The sequence below is a fragment of the Coregonus clupeaformis genome, chromosome 27, assembly GCF_020615455.1.
Source record: "Coregonus clupeaformis isolate EN_2021a chromosome 27, ASM2061545v1, whole genome shotgun sequence".
Lineage (NCBI taxonomy): Eukaryota > Metazoa > Chordata > Actinopteri > Salmoniformes > Salmonidae > Coregonus > Coregonus clupeaformis.
In genome coordinates this window covers 26683612-26703984 of record NC_059218.1, presented here as the reverse complement: position 1 = coordinate 26703984, position 20373 = coordinate 26683612, and the positions used below count along the sequence as shown (strand labels likewise).

Here is a 20373-nt window from a genome sequence, read left to right as displayed (position 1 = left end):
GCAGTGATGTTTTGGGGCTGTCGCTGGGCAACACGGACATTCAACTCCCTCCAAAGATTTTCTATGGGGTTGAGATCTGGAGACTGGCTAGGCCACTCCAGGACCTTGAAATGCTTCTTACGAAGCCACTCCTTTGTTGCCCGGGCGGTGTGTTTGGGATCATTGTCATGCTGAAAGACCCAGCCACGTTTCATCTTCAATGCCCTTGCTGATGGAAGGAGGTTTTCACTCAAAATCTCATGATACATGGCCCCATTCATTCTTTCCTTTACACGGATCAGTCGTCCTGGTCCCTTTGCAGAAAAACAGCCCCAAAGCATGATGTTTCCACCCCCATGCTTCACAGTAGGTATGGTGTTCTTTGGATGCAACTCAGCTTTCTTTGTCCTCCAAACACGACGAGTTGCGTTTTTACCAAAAAGTTCTATTTTGGTTTCATCTGACCATATGACATTCTCCCAATCCTCTTCTGGATCATCCAAATGCACTCTTGCAAACTTCAGATGGGCCTGGACATGTACTGGCTTAAGCAAGGGGACACGTCTTGCACTGCAGGATTTGAGTCCCTGGCGGCGTAGTGTGTTACTGATGGTAGGCTTTGTTACTTTGGTCCCAGCTCTCTGCAGGTCATTCACTAGGTCCCCCCGTGTGGTTCTGGGATTTTTGCTCACCGTTCTTGTGATCATTTTGACCCCACGGGGTGAGATCTTGCGTGGAGCCCCAGATCGAGGGAGATTATCAGTGGTCTTGTATGTCTTCCATTTCCTAATAATTGCTCCCACAGATGATATCTTCAAACCAAGCTGCTAACCTATTGCAGATTCAGTCTTCCCAGCCTGGTGCAGGTCTACAATGTTGTTTCTGGTGTCCTTTGACAGCTCTTTGGTCTTGGCCATAGTGGAGTTTGGAGTGTGACTGTTTGAGGTTGTGGACAGGTGTCTTTTAATGCTGATAACAAGTTCAAACAGGTGCCATTAATACAGGTAATGAGTGGAGGACAGAGGAGCCTCTTAAAGAAGAAGTTACAGGTCTGTGAGAGCCAGAAATCTTGCTTGTTTGTATGTGACCAAATACTTTTTTTCCACCATAATTTGCAAATAAATTCATTAAAAATCCTACAATGTGATTTTCTGGATTTTTTTTCCTCAATTTGTCTGTCATAGTTGACGTGTACCTATGATGAAAATTACAGGCCTCTCTCATCTTTTTAAGTGGGAGAACTTGCACAATTGATGGCTGGCTAAATACTTTTTTTCCCCACTGTATCTCAATGATCTATGTATGCAGGGCATCCCTCTGCATATGATGACACCCAGAGAACCAGAGAGCCAGGGCTGGCCAGGACTGCTTGGCTGAGGACGAGGAGGAGGAGGAGGAGGAGGAGGAGGAGGAGTGGAGGCAATGTGAGATGCAGGGTGGGCGGGCGGCAAAGCAGTAACTCAGGCCTAATTCCCTGCTGTAATTCAGGAGGACCAGGGCCAGCAACAGGCAAATCTACCCACAAATCTCTCACCCTGCCCAGGGACCAGAGTCAGGGCCAAGGGGGAGGCGATGGGGGAAGTATGGGGAGGCGATGGGGGCTCAGGGGTGGGCGGTGATGGGACTGATAGCTAACCAGACAAAGCCAACCAATATGCCTGCCATTCTGTAGCCATACTGTGAAGAGGAACAGAATGTGGAGGTCGACCTGGTATTTTCAGTTAAGCTTGTGGAGATTTTCCATTCAGTTTTCAACCAGAGTTTAATCAGATTTCATGATTAAGTAGGGCCTGTCACGGTTTACTAAGCCAGAACCCAGAAGCAGACCAGGACAAGGTTCGTTGAGACAAAGGTGAGTGTTTATTTAATAGATTCCCGAGTGAGGCTGAATAATCCAGGGAACAGAGCGGGTGGCGTGGATGGGTTGTTGAGGGTGCAGTGGTAGGTCCAGTAATGGCTCGGCAGCCGCCGACCATCAGGCAGAGGTTGGGTGAAGGTTCCGGGTGAGAGACTGCAGACAGAACAAAACGGAGGTAAGTACACAGCAAGTCAACAAGGTGCAAAACAACAAAACTAACGCTAGATGTTCCAAGGCTGATACACGGACAAACATACTGTTCATGGCTAACGATCCGGCAGGGAATGGGTGTCAGGTCAGAGCTTATGAAGGTGATGATCAGGGCCAGGTGTGCAGATTGCTGATGGAATGCAGGTGTGGAAATCAGGAGAGCTCCCGCCTAGCAACGTTGCCCGGCAACCAGGCAGGGAGCGTTCCAGAACCCTCGGGAAACTGGAGATCCCGAGCAGAAAAACTAGTACACAGACAGGAACCGACTCAGACTGCCGGAATCGTTACAGTACCCCCCCTCCGACGAACGCCACCGGGCGGACTCCCCGGAGCGCCAGGATGGAGGCGGTAGAAGTCACGAATGAGGTCAGCATCTAGGATCTGTCGCCGCGGAATCCAACTCCTCTCTTCAGGACCATACCCTCCCAGTCCACGAGATACTGGAAACCCCGGCCCCGCCGTCTGGAATCCATGATGCGTCGCACCGTGTAAGCAGGACCACCTCCGATCATCCGAGGAGGAGGAGGAGGAGGCGGAGGAGGCAACAGAGGACTGAGGAGAACAGGCTTGAGGCAGGAGACATGAAAGGTGGGATGGACTCTGAGCGTTCTCGGTAGTTTGAGTCGAACTGCAACCGGATTGATCACCTTCTCCACCACAAACGGACCAATGAACTTCGGTGACAACTTCCTAGACTCAGTCCGTAAAGGAAGATCCCGTGTGGCCAACCAGACCCTATCTCCGATGGTATAGGTGGGAGCGGGGATCCGGCGACGATTCGCCTGGAGCTGATACCGGTCCGAAACTCTAAGGAGTGCCTTTCTGGCCCGATGCCAGGTCCGGTGGCAACGACGAATATGGGCCTGAACAGAGGGCACTGAGAGCTCCTTCTCCTGAGACGGGAACAAGGGAGGTTGGTAGCCATACAGGCACTGGAAGGGAGACATCCCAGTGGCAGATGTAGGAAGAGTATTGTGGGCATACTCAACCCAAGGCAACTGAGAGACCCAGGAGGTGGGGTTGGAGGAGACAAGGCAGCGTAGCGTGGATTCCATCTTCTGGTTGGCTCTCTCCGCCTGACCATTAGATTGGGGGTGAAACCCAGATGTGAGACTGACTGTAGCTCCAATGGCCAAACAGAAGGACTTCCAGACAGCAGAGGTAAACTGAGGACCACGGTCGGAAACGATATCACTGGGCAAACCGTGGACCCTGAAAACCTCCCTAACCAGGATCTCGGACGTCTCCGAGGCAGAGGGAAGCTTGGCAATTGGCACAAAGTGGGCGAACTTGCTGAATCTGTCCACGATAGTCAGAACGACCGTGTTCCCCTCAGAAGAGGGCAACCCAGTGACAAAGTCCAGGGCCAGATGCGACCATGGTCGCCGGGGAATAGGAAGGGGGGTGAAGTAGTCCAGAGCTGGGCCGATTGGTACTCTTATTCTGCGCACACACTGGACAGGCAGCAACAAAACCCCGAGTATCCTCGGCCATGGCAGGCCACCAAAACGTCTACGAAGAAACGCCATCGTCCGAGCCACGCCAGGGTGACAAGCCATCTTGCTGGCGTGGGACCATTTGAGGACAGCAGGACGAACCGACTCAGGCACAAACAACCGACCGGGTGGACCGTTACCGGGACCGGGCTGCGTCCGAAGGGCCGCCATCACCTCCTCCTCAATCTTCCACATAACTGCTCCCACGACGCAGTTCCGGGGGAGAATCGTCTCGGTCTTGGACCCACTCTCTTCCGTCTTGGAGAACATCCGGGACAAGGCGTCCGCCTTGCCGTTCTTAGATCCAGGTCGGAACGTCAGGGAAAAATTGAATCGTCCGAAAAACAACGCCCACCTGGCCTGACGGGAGTTGAGACGTCTAGCCGATTGCACGTAAGCAAGATTCTTGTGGTCAGTCCAGACAATAAACGGTTGCTCCGCCCCCTCCAACCAGTGGCGCCACTCCTCCAAGGCAAGTTTCACCGCGAGAAGCTCCCGGTTACCCACATCGTAGTTCCTCTCCGCAGGCGAAAGGCGACGAGAGTAGTAGGCGCAGGGATGGAGCTTACTGTCCGTGGAGCATCGCTGTGACAGGATGGCGCCAACTCCCACATCAGACGCGCGTCCACTTCAACGACGAACTGACGGGCCGTGTCCGGTTGAGAGAGAATCGGTGCGTTGGTGAATCGCCTCTTCAAATCCAGAAACGCTTCGATCCGCCTCCGGATTCCACTTGAAGGTCCTGATACTGGAAGTCAAGGCAGTTAACGGAGCGGCCACACGGCTGTAATCCCGGATGAATCTGCGGTAGAAATTCGCAAACCCCAAAAATCTCTGGAGCTGCAATCTCGTGCCGGGCTGGGCCCATTCCAGAACCGCTCTAACCTTCTCCTGGTCCATCCTAATCTCTCCCCTGGAGATGATGTACCCGAGGAAGGATGTCGTGTGGGCGTGAAACTCGCACTTCTCGGCCTTCACGAACAGGCGATTCTCCAACAATCGCTGCAGAACCTGTCGGACATGCTGGACGTGGTCGGAAGGTTCCTTCGAGAAGATCAGAATGTCATCCAGGTAAACAAACACAAAGAGACCGATCATATCTCTCAGGGACGTCGTTCACCATACTCTGGAATACCGCTGGAGCGTTGGTCAGTCCAAACGGCATCACCTGATACTCGAAGTGACCCATCGGTGTATTGAAACCCGTCAACCACTCGTCCCCCTCTCTGATCCGGACCATGTGATACGCATTGCGTAGGTCTAGTTTGGTGAACACCGTAGCACCCTGTAAGGAGTCGAAGGCAGAGCTCATCAAGGGCAGGGGATACTTGTTCTTGACCGTGATGTCATTCAACCCCCGATAATCAATACACGGTCGAAGAGAGCCATCCTTCTTACCCACAAAGAAGAATCCTGCCCCCCAGGGGGTGAAGACGAGGGACGAACGAGACCAGCAGCTAGGGACTCCTTGATGTAGGTCTCCAAAGCCTCACGTTCAGGTCGGGAGATACTGTATAACCTTCCCTTGGGGTAGACAGCTCCAGGGAACAGGTTGATGGCACAATCATATGGTCGGTGGGGAGGGAGTGACAGAGCCTTCTGCTTACTGAACACTTCTCCCAAATCGTGATATGTCTCGGGAACCAGGGACAAATCTGGGGGTTTAGCCTCAATCACCTGACTGGGAACCGAATGGGGACAGGCAGTCTTGAGACAGTTAGCATGACAATCAAGGCTCCAACTCGTTACCTTGCCCGTCACCCAATCGAACGTGGGATTGTGTTCCTTCAGCCAGGGGTATCCAAGGACCAGCGGAACATGGGAAGACGGCAGAATGAAGAATGAAATCATCTCAGAATGATTCCCCGACAACAGCATCTTAACCGGTTCAGTCCTCATCGTGATACGTGCCAGACGACTGCCGTTCAGAGTGGTCGCTTCAATGGCTTCCGGCAATTGCTCCTTGGAAAGCCCCAGCTGTTCCACCAACTCGGCATCAAGAAAGCTTCCATCGGCACCTGAATCGATAAAAGCGTTAATCGCTAAGCTCTGATTCCTGTTCATAAGGGTAGCCGGGAAACGGGGTCTGACAGAGGTCTCGAGAGGTCGAAACTGGCTCGCTAAAAGTCCTCCCAACTTTAGCGAGCCGTGCAGTTTGACGACCGCCGGGAACAATTGGCGAGATAATGTCCCGAACCACCACAGTAGAGGCAACAGTTAGTCCTACGTCTGTGTTGGCGCTCCTCCTTGGTTAACCCGTGCCGCCCCACTTGCATGGGTTCAGAATCGGGAGACAGGACCTCTCCACTAATCCTGTGTGGTGTACGATGATCGACGTATTCTGGTCCAATCCCCGACCCGACTGGAACCTGAGAAGCTGATCGGTTGGACGGAGCCCATTGCTTCTCCCTCCTTCGCTCTCGGACTCGATTATCCACCCGAATAGACAAGGCTACCAAGCTGTCCAGGTCACTAGGCTCCGGATAGGAGATCAACTCATCCTTGAGCTGCTCCGACAGACCCTGGTAAAAGGCCGCTTGCAGAGACTCCTCATTCCACCCACTCTCCACAGCCAACGTCTTGAACTCGATCACGAAGTTGGCCACGCTGCGAGTTCCTTGGCGAAGCGAAAACAGGCGCCTAGCTGCGTCCCTCCCTCGGACGGAATGGTCGAAGAGCTTCCTCATCTCGGCCGTGAACCCCTGGTATGAAGCCATGCAGGGGTCCTGTCGTTCCCAAACGGCTGAAGCCCACTCCAGCGCTCGACCACGCAGCAACTCAATCACGAAGGCTATCCTAGCCTTGTCTGTGGCATAAGAGTAGGGCTGTAGATCGAACACTAACCCACACTGCATAAGGAAAGAACGGCATCTTCCCAGCTCCCCCTCATATTTATCCGGCGTCGGAACCTTGGGCTCACGGAAGGACACAGCTCCAGCAGTGGCAGGCGAGATGGGTGAAACCGGTAGTGGATCCTCCACCGGAAACTTGCGCTGGTTCTGGACCTCCGTCAGACCGGTAGAAAGGTTCCGAACTGCCAACGCGATCTCCTGTAGCTCCGTGCTATGATGGCCCAACATCTCCTCCTGATGGGAAATGGCATGGCGAACAGAGTCCAGGTCCGCTGGGTTCATACTGGCCGGATCGTTCTGTCACGGTTTACTAAGCCAGAACCCAGAAGCAGACCAGGACAAGGTTCGTTGAGACAAAGGTGAGTGTTTATTTAATAGATTCCCGAGTGAGGCTGAATAATCCAGGGAACAGAGCGGGTGGCGTGGATGGGTTGTTGAGGGTGCAGTGGTAGGTCCAGTAATGGCTCGGCAGCCGCCGACCATCAGGCAGAGGTTGGGTGAAGGTTCCGGGTGAGAGACTGCAGACAGAACAAAACGGAGGTAAGTACACAGCAAGTCAACAAGGTGCAAAACAACAAAACTAACGCTAGATGTTCCAAGGCTGATACACGGACAAACATACTGTTCATGGCTAACGATCCGGCAGGGAATGGGTGTCAGGTCAGAGCTTATGAAGGTGATGATCAGGGCCAGGTGTGCAGATTGCTGATGGAATGCAGGTGTGGAAATCAGGAGAGCTCCCGCCTAGCAACGTTGCCCGGCAACCAGGCAGGGAGCGTTCCAGAACCCTCGGGAAACTGGAGATCCCGAGCAGAAAAACTAGTACACAGACAGGAACCGACTCAGACTGCCGGAATCGTTACAGGGCCACTGAGGGTCAATGTCATTTCCCTGATGATTTCATGGCTCATGTTGTGGGATTTCTATATTTCATTTTTCGATTATCTTGGAACTATTATTATGTTGGCTGTGAATATTTTGTTACATTTAGCAATTCACTTTCTCTGTTTTGATTGTATGTACAATTAACTCACCACATGCAGTGTACTTTATGGTTAATTTAATTAGTAATTTATCTTAATCACAATTACAATTTACAATTCATAACTATATTCTTCTCACACACCTAGCTTTATTGAAAACGTCATGGGGACAGGTCTTCGACAACTCTAGGCCCCCACATGCGGCTATTTTCCCCTCCATCTCCTCATCTGGCCAGACTACCTGTTTGAGACCACTCTGCTGGTGACATGACTTCCTGACCCCGGTGGGTGATGGGAAAGGTTCCCCTGTGGGCGTAGAACAAAGTGGCCACGGTAACCAGTGAGCCGATAAAAAAGTAAAAAAGTAATCCATACCCCCCACACACATATACCGAATCTGTCTTCCATCCCTTGGCTCTGGGAGTTGCAGTTGGATGAGGAGAGTAGATAGCAGCTGCCTGGACACATGGCGCTTTAACTTCATGTGGGGAAGAGGGGGATGAGGGAGAGTGAGAAAGAGAGAATGAGAGAGAAAGAAAGGGTGAGGCAGGCCCTCAGGTCCACTCCACTGAGGTTTCATCTGATATAGGCTACAACAGTTTGCTCACCCAGAAACAGGCCTTTGAGAGCCTCCACTAGTTGTGGTTCAGCAGTGTTAAAACCCTCGCTGTTGGGAGAGGTACACACTGTCGCCATTCTGTATCAAATACATATTGGAATTGGTATTGTATTGCCTCAAGGCATGGAAATTGAGCAGATGTTTGAGTATATGTGTGTGGGGGGTATGGATTACTTTTTTATTTAATGTACAGTACATGAGTGTGTCTGTGTGCGTCTGTGCATGTGATGAATTAATGTGTTAGTATGTACACAGATGTACATACATTTATATGTATGTGTGGATACATTGTTTGTTCAATGAGTTTCCTGAAGATTAATGCACTACAGCTATCTAATTTCTCAGTGTGTGTGCCAGGAAGGGAGCTGCTTTCATTGTGCCCAGATGGGGGCTACAAAACTGAACAGGTGCATGATGGGTTAGCGTAGTGTTTTGTTGTTTTTATTCCACAGTTTATCCCCGGGCCCGGCTTATTATGCTTTTTAATGGAATAATAGATGAGGCAGAATGATGTACAAAACTGCCAATGTATCCACTGGTTGAAGTAGATTGATTAGGGAGTTCTATAGTGGTTCTTCAGATGAAAATCACTGACAAAAGCTTGTCTTTATTTCAGAGCCTCTTTAGCAGAGCATAATGAGATGCAGGTTGACGTTTATTGTCATGAGTCTTGTCCTGGAGGCAGAACTGAGCGATTTCCCCTTAGTTAGGCCAGTTGCAAAGTCGAAATTGGCTATATTGTAAAAATTCATGGAAACAAAAATGTGCTAACTTAATGTAAGGTAAAGGTTAGGCATTAGGGTTAGCAGTGTGTTTAAGGTTAGGGTTAGGTTAAACATCAGATTTTATGACATTGTGGCTGTGCCAGCTAGTGACCACTGCAGAGCTGCCTCCAGAACAAGATTCATGACGAAAAACACTACCCTGCTGATGAGATGGGTAATCTGGTGTGTCAGCTGTACAACACTTTGTTGCTTCATTTTGATCCACTCAACTCTCTTCATTATTGAATACATGGATAATGGCTTTAAGCATGACGATGAAAAATAGGATGCATTCATTGTGGCTCAGTGTTGATGTAGTGACTTGGTTACATATTCAATTCTGCCAGATGGTTTTAGCTCTCTGTCATTTGTTAATCTATTCATTTATTCTTAGTTGGTTCTAAAGGATGTTGACAAAACGTCAGTGCTGTAAGCCGTGAGTTTGTGGCCAGACCATGCACCATATGAGTAGGTGGTATTCTGTGAGGGAGGGAGATGGCAGAGGAAAATAAAGCTAAAAGGGGAGCAAAAGGGAGTGATGAAGGGAGGGAGAGAAAAAGAGTGATGAAAAAAGAGCGAGATGGAGAGGGAGAGAGTTGAATCCTCCAGCTCCCAGCCTTTCTCCTCCCTGTGGAGTGACTTCAGAGCAGCAGGGATTGTTAGGGTCTTAAGATGAATGAGAACCACATCTCCCTCATGGATACATTCACCACTATGAATTAACATGGCTCTTGTTTGAATGGAAGAGAGTGCAAAAAGATAGCTTTTCATACCAGAAGACCACCTAATTTTACATTTTAATAGTCAATAATGATTATTGGCCCATATCTTTTCTTTTACAGCTATGATCACTGACAATTGTTTTTGAAATTCCCAGGGCTTACTAACTATTTGTATTATTTCTTCTGTTTCTAATTTCACATTGCCAGTCTCAATTCCATTTCTACACCATCCTTTTAGCCAAGAGAATTTCTGAAAAGTTCTGAACAGTTTCCCTGGTGTTCTGTACGTTTGGTGAAACAGGAGCTCTCTCTTCTGTTGTTGCCGGGCGACTTTGTTTCAGAGGGGGAGTGTATTTCTCAGACGCTGCTCTCCTATTGGAGATTAATGAACACATTTGTCCAGAGGACATTCCTCTCTTTGGAGTCGCCCATCTTTCCCTGGTGTGATTTATGGCCACCCAGCAGTGCATGAGTTATAATTTGAGAGGGGTTTGTTTTTCCTCATGAAGATGGAATATTAAATGTTGTGATGAATAACCCTTTCTGCTCTTATTATGTATCGTACAGTAAGCACAGGGAATGGTGGGCAGGGTGTAGCGTCAAAATACGGTGACTGCTTTTTTGGTGTCTGGCTGCAGTAATGGCTGGATGGCCTTAGGGTGATCTTGATTTGTCTGATTCTCGCCGCGGTCCATCCATTGACCACTAGTGTGATGAATTGTCGGGTACTCTTGGAATATGCCCGCTCTATCATTCTATACACCCCGTACACGTGACTGTATGTGTATGGATTAAGTGCTATTCACTCTCAGCTTGGCTGCTAGAGAGTCTTTGATGTGTCTGTGATGGCATGAAATGGAACAAACCATGGAGAAATGGATGTGTCCTGGTGAATTTACATGAGCAGGCTTTGAGGGGTAGGCTATGGCTTGGAGACGGAGATAGGGTGAGTTAGGCTAGTAACAACCTTATCGCATTGGCATGTGTGATTCCTAGGGCTGTGGGACTGAGTCACTGTGACTAGAGCACCGGCATGTTAAAACCACATCCTGGCTCTGTGTCAGTGCTGTGTGTGTGTGTGTGTGTGTGTGTGGGGGGGGTCTTTGACAAGGAAAGATAAATTAAAGAAGAGAAGAGGAAGAGGAGAGAACTCTTCTCTCCATTTCAGCGCCAAGGACAGTGCTCTGTTTGTTGAGTCTCACTGAACCAAACACAACACTTCAACTGGCCCTCTGCTCTGGAGAAACTTTACCAATGCAACTTGTTCTCACTCAGCCTAGATTCACTCATAATCTCTAATATTGTCTCTCTTTTTGTGCAAATGCGTGCTTGTATATGTCTGTCTCACTCTCTCCATCTCTCTCCCTCTTTCTTCCAGGGAGGCCTGATCACTCTCCTTCTCCTCATCCTCCTCTTCACCCTGGTGCTGTACACTCGTCACCGCTGGTGCAAACGCCGGCGTGTCCCTCAGAAGAGTGCCAGCACCGAGGCCACCCATGAGATCCACTACATCCCCTCTGTGCTGCTGGGACCCCAGGGCAGGGACAGCTTCCGGGGCTCCCGGCAGCTCCAGCACAGCTCTGTCATCGGCATGCCCATCCGGGAGACCCCCATCCTGGACGACTACGACTGTGATGAGGACGATCAGATGGGACACACACACACCTCCACACCCAACCAGGTCCACAACCAGCTGAGCGATGGGAAGGTCCTGGGCCTGGAGGAGTATGGGCCCAGCCAGGGGACACTCACCCACAGCCAGCACACAGACAGCCTGAGGAAGGGGGAGGACAGCCTCCAACACAGTCTGGATAAAAGAGGTGGGTACCACTGGAGTATGTTACAGTCCACCGTAGTCTACTGACTAGACTATAACACAGTCACTGTATTGTTGAGACAGATTGAGAATATAATATATTTCTGTTCAATATTTTAATTGAAAAGCAACCATTTGAAAAACCAATGAAATCCTTATTTATTCCTCATCCTGTGCTCTAGGTCCAAAGGAATATATGTTAAAATTAAAATATTCTTTACAAATAAATAAAGAGAGTCGCACACTCTATATATATAAACTCCCAGTAATTTATTGGGTAAAACGCCAACATTTTGGCATCACTGTGCCTTCTTCAGGGTGAAATATTCTACACACAACTGATTTTGCTTAGTCACTGTTAATATTTTATGACTCAGATATGATTAGCTCAAAAAGTAGAAATCTACCAAAAGTATGCGTGTGTTTTCCTCTGAAACTATGTCTCTGTCCTCTTGGTTAATGCCGTGTTAGAAAATGGCTCCTGGGTGAATCTGTAATCCATAGTCTGTCCCCGTGGCTGGCCATAGCCATTGACCCTATGCGTCTCTGTCAACCACAAATAATTACTACAAGTGAAGATGGAGAAGGTCATTGACATTGGTCTGGCCTCTTACTAATGGGGGTGATTCGATGAGTTAAACTCATTGACCCTCACTAATCACAGTCTAGTGTGTAGTCCTGGAAGTGTGTCCTATATTATGGACTCAAAGCACAACAAAAACATGTTAATGTTTTTTGAATAAAGTGTAGAAAATAGATGTGAAAAATTGAATGTGTTATCTGAAAAAAGCCTAATAGTAATATTTAATGAGTTGTTCTCCACAGTTAATTCTGCTATGGATTAAATGTGACTGCAGGTCACTCTAACAGCTGTAGATTACATAATATCCACATTGAACCGCACTGCACCCCAGGGAAGTTCAGCTTTAATAATTGAGGGGTGGCGGATTGCAGGGGTGGCTTTTTCGTGTGAGCACTATTCATGTCATGTTAAATTATACATGGCAAAGTTTAACATCTCGTTTCCCGGGGCTACCCTCCTGTCTCTACTAGTATTTATCATTCAGCAAAAAGTAATTTAGCCAAACTCAACTTCCTGAACCCACAACACCGCTCCCGGTGAGGAGAGAGGGATCAGGACACAGCCATCCTTTAATTTCATGTGCTACATTTTCTTTTGGGAAAGGAACTTTGCATTATTCATCTGTAGCTGAAAGGGTAATACTTTGGTGCTCCAAGTTTTTAGTGTCAGTGGAGGGAGGCTTTCTCTGTAAAGCCAACAGCAGTAGGGCCAGATTGCTGTGCATAAGAGGATCAAGTGTAATGCCACTGAAAATGTAATGTGCCTGGACATTTTTTTTCTTCAAAACAGCAGCAGCGTGTTTTCAAATGGCTTCAATGTTTGTCGTGATTCAATCATTTAAGGACTGATATGAAGAATCACAGGGAAATAGTAGTTGTCTGAAGAAATCATTGCATATGCTAACATTCAAATTAAAAATCAGCACATTTTCTTTCATGAAGCAGCATTTTGAAAGTGTTTTATTAGCTCTTGGAATGTCCTTGGTCTAGTATAACATTATGATATAATATCCCCTCCCAGATTTTGCTTAATGATGCTCAGTATATATATCTCAAAGTAATAAAGACAATTGAAAAGGATAAATCATGAAGTGTAACCTCTTGGCACTGTGTAAGCTACCGCTTGAACACATCCACCATACGCCCGGCTAGCCTGCATAAGTAATCGCTTAAATTAATTCAAAGCTGGGGATATCTGCATCCTGATCTTGTGTGTGATTTATATTGTAATCTGTGGAAATCATCAGATTGTTCAAATCATAGGGGGTTACCTTTTTTACTGCATTCTCTTTTTACTGCTTTCTTTGATTTCTCTCTCTTCCTATGAATAAGATACACATGAACAAAGATGGACACTCGTTGCATTGTCTAGTGGCATCTTGTTCCAAAAACAAACAAACTTCAGACACTCGAAACCTGCTCTCTGGGAGATAAGCCACTCCCCCTTTTCCCCTTCATTCTCCATTCTCTCCCCTCCATATGCAGCCAGTAAAATAAAATAAGGTCTTCAAGTTGGCCCGTTTATATCGTATTGTCTACTTGTAAAACCTGTCCTTGTGCTAATCACTGTCTGTAAGGTATTGTCACCGCACAGGGGAAGCAGCTACAGGACCCACAGTCCACTAAGCGGAGGTCTGGGAAACTGGTTTTAATTGACATCAAAGGCTCTCCATAGGAAGAAACATACTTGTCGTCTCCTCCTGGTCATCCTGTGCATTTTAAATTAGAATACGTGCTAATTTAGATTTTACCCCCTTGGCCTGTATTCAACAGACAGTCTTAAGTCTCATATTAATGTTCAGACTTGGGTGTATAATTTATATGTAGGTCCATGAGTTTTTCCTGACTAACATGACCTGAGCAGGAAAACCACCAAGCCCTAGAAATAGCTCATAACTGGGGCCTGGAGTTTTCCATGGTCAGGTAACAAGGTCAGTAAAGAGTCCTGGCCCTAAATACTGAAGCATCCTTCTCCCAACAACATAAACCTCCGGCATTTCAGAAAATGAGCCAATTACAACAATCATGTATCCACCCACTCTCACCTACAAAGTCATATCATTTGAATACAGAGTCGATTAACTAGCTCTACCTTTTATATGTCAGTGTGCCTCCCAAAGGTCTCCAAATACCAAGCGCTCCATTATCTGTCTGTCTCAGCTGACAGATGACCCCATTCTCAGCCTGTGAATGGGCTTATCTGGAGGCATTATGGAGCGTGACTCACAGGTTCCTGGGTGTGTCTGAGTCTTTACACAGGGCTTCCAAAGAAACGAGGCCTGTCATTTGGTTATTCAGTGAGGCCCTGGCACTCTGTTCATGCGATGGGCAGCGGCGTTCCATAAATCAGGTGCCACATAATTCCGGGAACCTTGCGGTGCGTGTGACGGGCGCCAGGACTGCAATTACCATCAGCCCTGCTGGCACCCATGAGGACCAGCCTTCGTTCTCAATGCCCTCGTGATGTCACCTGCAATTAAACCAGTCCGCTTGGCTACACTGAATTAGTTTATTAATTTATTTACAGAATTAACAAAACGGAACATCACAGTTTATTGGGTCTGTGAATTATGGCATTTGTCAAAACACTTCCCGATAACTGTTTATTTTTACTTGTGTATTTACATTCCCACTTGTATTGAAGTTGTTGGCCCTAGGCAATAACCAGTAAAAAGTACTGTGTGCATCCTATAATTCATCATTGAACTGTGTGTACTGAATAGGGTATCTGCAGAGCAGCATTGGCCACTTGGACAGGGACTCCCTGACGGGTCAGTTACCCAGGCTTGGTTGGACTGCATAAACACTGCTAATGGCAGCTTGGCTGGGCCCCTGTCTGATGTGTTCGCTACCTGTCAAGTGAAATAACTTCCCTGGCTTGTATTATCTCTACAGGTAGTCCCTTTTGAAATGATGGCTGGAACTGTGAGGAGCATTACACATAGTTACACAAGCACTCACAAAGGGACACACACAAACTTGCACACAGACATTTACATAAGTAAACAAGTTCACATAAAACTCAGAGAGAGAGAGAGAGAGAGAGAGAGAGAGAGAGAGAGAGAGAGAGAGAGAGAGAGAGAGAGAGAGAGAGAGAGAGAGAGAGAGAGAGAGAGAGAGAGAGAGAGAGAGAGAGAGAGAGAGAGAGAGAGAGAGAGAGAGAGAGAGAGAGAGAGAGAGAGAGAGAGAGAGAGAGAGAGAGAGAGAGAGAGAGAGAGAGAGAGAGAGAGCTGCCTTGACACTTAAATCTCAGATGAGTGTCATGGGGTGGCCTTGGCTTCAGATCCTATGGAAGAGCAAGGAAACAGAGGAAAAACAAAATATTCCCCGTTCTCATCATGATATCTTCCATCTTGCATGATCTTCGTAAAATGTTAATTGATGTCAACATGAGAGTTGCACTCACGTTTGACATCAATGGGGGTTTGTCTTATATCCATGCCTTCTTAAACAGTGTACAGGGTCACATACCTCGGCACTGCCCCCTGCAATCTCCACAGAACACAAACCAGAACATTTCTCTCAAAGATACAGACACTTTTTCTCAACCCTCATTTTTTATCAGAGGAAAATAGCCTGGTTTGCTTTCTCTCACTTCAATCCTTTTGGCACACTGATGAAGGAAACAGAAGGAGGTACTCTCCAAAATAGCCCTGTATAATTTCCTTTTATCATACAAATGAGTTGGTGCTAACTTCTGATTAATATGGGTTGACAGATGATAGGCTAGATTTGATTTCCTGGCTGCCCATAGAAAACAGCGTATGTAGTTCTCTAGCTGGCGAATTGCTTCCTTTCAGGTACATTCTAGCTAGTATTTCCACTTCTATCTCATCTTTTGTGACTTCTTATAGATTTATAAAAGCAGGGTCCCAGAACAGGCTGAAACTGCCTGAGGCGGAACGTTAACTTAAACCGCATTTTAGGTTTCACATTATATTTCAAAACATCAGAAGATATTAATGACCCTAATGTAATATTCATGAGAATCCAAAAGTCAGAACATGTACAGTATGTCTAATCCAAATGTTTTTAACAACATAATTGGAAGCAGTTCAACATTAGATTGTAAGGCATTTGTTGTTTTGTGATCCAATAAATATATGATTGGAAAAAAGCTTGACCTGGGTTAGGCTCTGAACAAATGGCTTCCTGCTATACAGTGGGGAAAAAAAGTATTTAGTCAGCCACCAATTGTGCAAGTTCTCCCACTTAAAAAGATGAGAGGCCTGTAATTTTCATCATAGGTACACGTCAACTATGACAGACAAAATGAGGAAAAAAAATCCAGAAAATCACAGTGTAGGATTTTTAATGAATTTATTTGCAAATTATGGTGGAAAATAAGTATTTGGTCACCTACAAACAAGCAATATTTCTGGCTCTCACAGACCTGTAACTTCTTCTTTAAGAGGCTCCTCTGTCCTCCACTCGTTACCTGTATTAATGGCACCTGTTTGAACTTGTTATCAGTATAAAAGACACCTGTCCACAACCTCAAACAGTCACACTCCAAACTCCACTATGGCCAAGACCAAAGAGCTGTCAAAGGACACCAGAAACAAAATTGTAGACCTGTACCAGGCTGGGAAGACTGAATCTCCCATCCACCATAAGTGACAATAGCTGATTTGTGGCATCCCCTCTGGCAGGGTTTATGCCTTTATCACCTGCCGTTCATTTGTCACCAGTTATCAACCAGCACTGGCGTGGTGTTTACAATGATGAGGGGAATAAAAGGAGAGAAATGAAGAGCGAACGGGGGAACACAGCCATAAATGCCCATCCACTGCTCTCTCGGAGCGGCCTGGAGTGAAATGAGGCCTCATCACCTTTATTTACAGTGAATTAATCGCTCCGTTGTCCTATTTACAGTATAATTTGGCCTCTGTCCCTACAATAACAACGATTGATGTTTAATGATGTCTCTCAACATAAAAACGGAATGCTGTCGAATCAGATGGTGTTGGAACACCTCTGGTAAGATCTAACACAATTACCCCAGATGCCCTGGAGGAGATCTGGCCATGGCCAATTAACATGGAGAATGTGCTCAGTGGTCCTATCCGGCACACTGATTCCCCCTCTGTGTGCGGATATGGCCAGCGAGGTGGTGACATTTGAAAGCATGCCTGCATTAAGGCCGACATAGCCCATTACATGAAAGATGAAAGGCCATCCGATTCACCACTGACTCAACGGTCCTCCCTCCCTAATTCCTAAGATGACAGGGACGGAAAGGGTAAGCTCGCATTATCTCCTGATTGGCTTTCTGCTAATTGAAAGAATTGAACGATTAATCAAGGCTTCAGTTGTCGACAATGCCAGCGGTGGAAATTGTCACGGCTACTTTTTATGCTGCTGGACTTTTTTTTGGTTACCAATGAGTAAAAAAAAACACAAAGCATCAAAGTGTACTTTTGATCACTGCGGTTGTCCTTTTATATCGCCATAGCTTTAAGCAAATAGTGTCATCCGCATCGAGTGGCTAACTAAAACAGATAGAAAGCCATTAATTTAGCTCAGCTGAGATTTTCTGTGTGGAGTTTGATGATAGCAATGCCTTAGTTTCCTTTTGTTTTTCTTGAATGTGCATGTTTAAAAATGTATCTGGATCATTTCCCATTGAGGGCATAAATTGACCCTAGTCCTTGAGCAATCCTCATAAAAAATAAGATATACTGTACGTGAGCTGGCCTCTCCATCCACCTATGTCCCACCTTTCACAGTAAAATGGTATTTTACTATTAACAACACTTTTCTCCAGACTCCCTGTCTCGATGTCAGTACTCAGTACACTCTACCTGACTGTCTTTGCACTGTCTGGAAACTCTTCAAAAAAGCCATCCACCCCTTTAACATTGAATGAAGTGACCCTTCCATTCTTCCACTGTTATGTGTTATTCATCATGTGGTTCATGTTAAATTGCCTGTTTTTGTAATTAAATAATAGGAATTCTGTGTGCCCTTCTCTGGATATGGAGCATTGTCTCACACCTACAGAATACACTCTATTATTGGCTGGACCTTAGTAGAGACCAACACATAGAAACAGAATTAATAGAACAAATATTATTCTCTCGGGCTACAAAAGGAAAACCAGCCACGTCGCCGACACCGACGTCTCGCTTCCAGACAAGCTAATCACCTTCTTCGCCCGCTTTGAGGATAACACAGTGCCACTGACGAGGCCCACTACCAAGGACTGTGGCCTCTCCTTCTCCGTGGCCGACGTGATTAAGACATTTAAGCATATTAACCCCCGCAAGGCTGCCGGCCCAGACGGCATCCCTAGCCGCGTCCTCAGAGCATGCGCAGAGCAGCTGGCTGGTGTGTTTACGGACATATTCAATCTCTCCCTTTCCCAGTATGCTGTTCCCACATGCTTCAAGATGGCCACCATTGTTCCTGTACCCAGGAAAGCAAAGGTAACTGAACTAAATGACTATCGCCCCGTACTCACCTCTGCCATCATGAAGTACTTTGAGAGACTAGTCAAGGATCATATCACCTCTACCTTACCTGTCACCCTAGACCCACTTCAATTTGCTTACCGCCCCAATAGATCCACAGACGATGCAATCGCCATTACACTGCACACTGACCTATCCCATGTGGACAAGAGGAATACCTATGTAAGAATGCTGTTCATTGACTATAGCTCAGCATTCAACACCATAGTACCCTCCAAGCTCATCATTAAGCTCGAGGCCCTGGGTCTGAACCCCGCCCTGTGCAACTGGGTCCTAGACTTCCTGATGCGCCGCCCCCAGGTGGTGAAGATAGGAAAAAACATCTCCACTCCGCTGATTCTCAACACTGGGGCCCCACAAGGGTGCGTGCTCAGCCCCCTCCTGTACTCCCTGTTCACCCATGACTGCGTGGCCAAGCACGTCTCCAACTCAATCATCAAGTTTGCAGACGACACAACAGTAGTAGGCTTGATTACCAACAATGACGAGACCGCCTAAAGGGAGGAGGTGAGGGCTCTGGGAGTGTGGTGCCTGGAAAATAACCTCTCCCTCAACGTCAACAAAACAAAGGAGAGGATCATGGACTTCAGGAAACAGCAGAGGGTGCACCCCACTATCCACATCGACGGGACCGCAGTGGAAAAGGTAGAAAGCTTCAAGTTCCTTGGCGTACACATCACGGACAAACTGAAATGGTCCACCCATGCAGACAGTGTGGTGAAGAAGGCGCAACAGAGCCTCTTCAACCTCAGGAGGCTGAAGAAATTCATCTTGGCACCTAAAACCCTCACAAACTCTTACAGATCCACAATTGAGAGCATCCTGTTGTGCTGTATCACCGCCTGAAATGGCAACTGCACCGCCCGCAACCGCAGGGCTCTCCAGAGAGTGGTGCGGTCTGCCAAAAGCATTACTGGGGGCATACTACTCGCCCTTCAAGAAACATACAGCGCCTGATGTCACAGGAAGGCCAAAAAGATAATCAAGGACATCAACCACCCGAGCCACTGCCTGTTCACCCCGCTATCATCCAGAAGGTGGGGTCAGTACAGGTGCATCAAAGCTTGGACCGAGAGAATAAAAAACAGCTTCTATCTCAAGGCCATCAGACACATTAGAGGCTGCTGCTGCCTATTGAAATCACTGGCCACTTTAAGAAATGGAACACTAGTCACTTTAATAATGTTTACATATCTTGCACTACTCAACTCATATGTATATACTGTATTCTATTCTATAATATTCTACTGTATCTTAGTCCATGCCACTCTGTTATTGCTTGTCCACATATGTATATATTGTTAAATTCCATTCCTTACTAGTTTTGTGTGTATTGGGTATGTATTGGGTATATGTTGTGAAATTGTTAGATATTACTTGTTAAATATTACTGCACTGTCGAAGCTAGAAGCACAAGCATTTCGATACACCCGCTATAACATCTGATAAACACGTGTATGTGACAAATACATTTGATTTGATTTGATTTGGACATAGCACTACCATTATTGTTGATTGATGTAAATGCCTGATGCACAACATGTTGCAAAACTATGGGGCTGGGATTTTGTTAGTGCAGCCATCATGAAACATTCCACATACATTCATGCAATCTATCCATGCTATTGCTTCTGAATTACCTTCCTTTCCTTTCCAATTTGGTTTATATGGATTGGGCCTGGGCTCTGTGGCCTTGACAGGGCTGATGGTGTCAGAATACTCCACTAGGCTCCACACTAACAATACATAGTATGAACCAGTTGTCTGACTCTGTAGTGCACTGTCTTCGGTTCCTCACAGTACCACTCAAGACTTCAGCTCTCGTTCTGGTCTAAATGATCTCATAAGTCGCTGTACTTGGCCCAGTTCATTTTACACTCATTGAGGCTTTATAAAAGTCATATTACACTGGAGATTGCTGCTGTTGTGATCGATCAAAATTGATGCCGTTAAGTAAGTCTCAGTGCTGTGGAACCCTGGCCCGTCATTTTGCAGTTGAAGGAGAGGGAGAAATGTACA

At 46.9% G+C, this 20373-nt stretch overlaps 1 protein-coding gene across 1 annotated transcript in view; it reads left to right on the top strand.

Annotated features, from left to right (window-relative positions):
- Positions 1-20373, top strand: part of LOC121541685 (astrotactin-2-like) — a 532790-nt gene that overhangs the window by 133070 nt on the left and 379347 nt on the right. The window contains exon 3 of the mRNA XM_041850922.2: positions 10862-11303. Within this exon, the coding sequence (XP_041706856.1) occupies positions 10862-11303 (442 nt within the window). The remainder of the gene's footprint in view (positions 1-10861; positions 11304-20373) is intronic.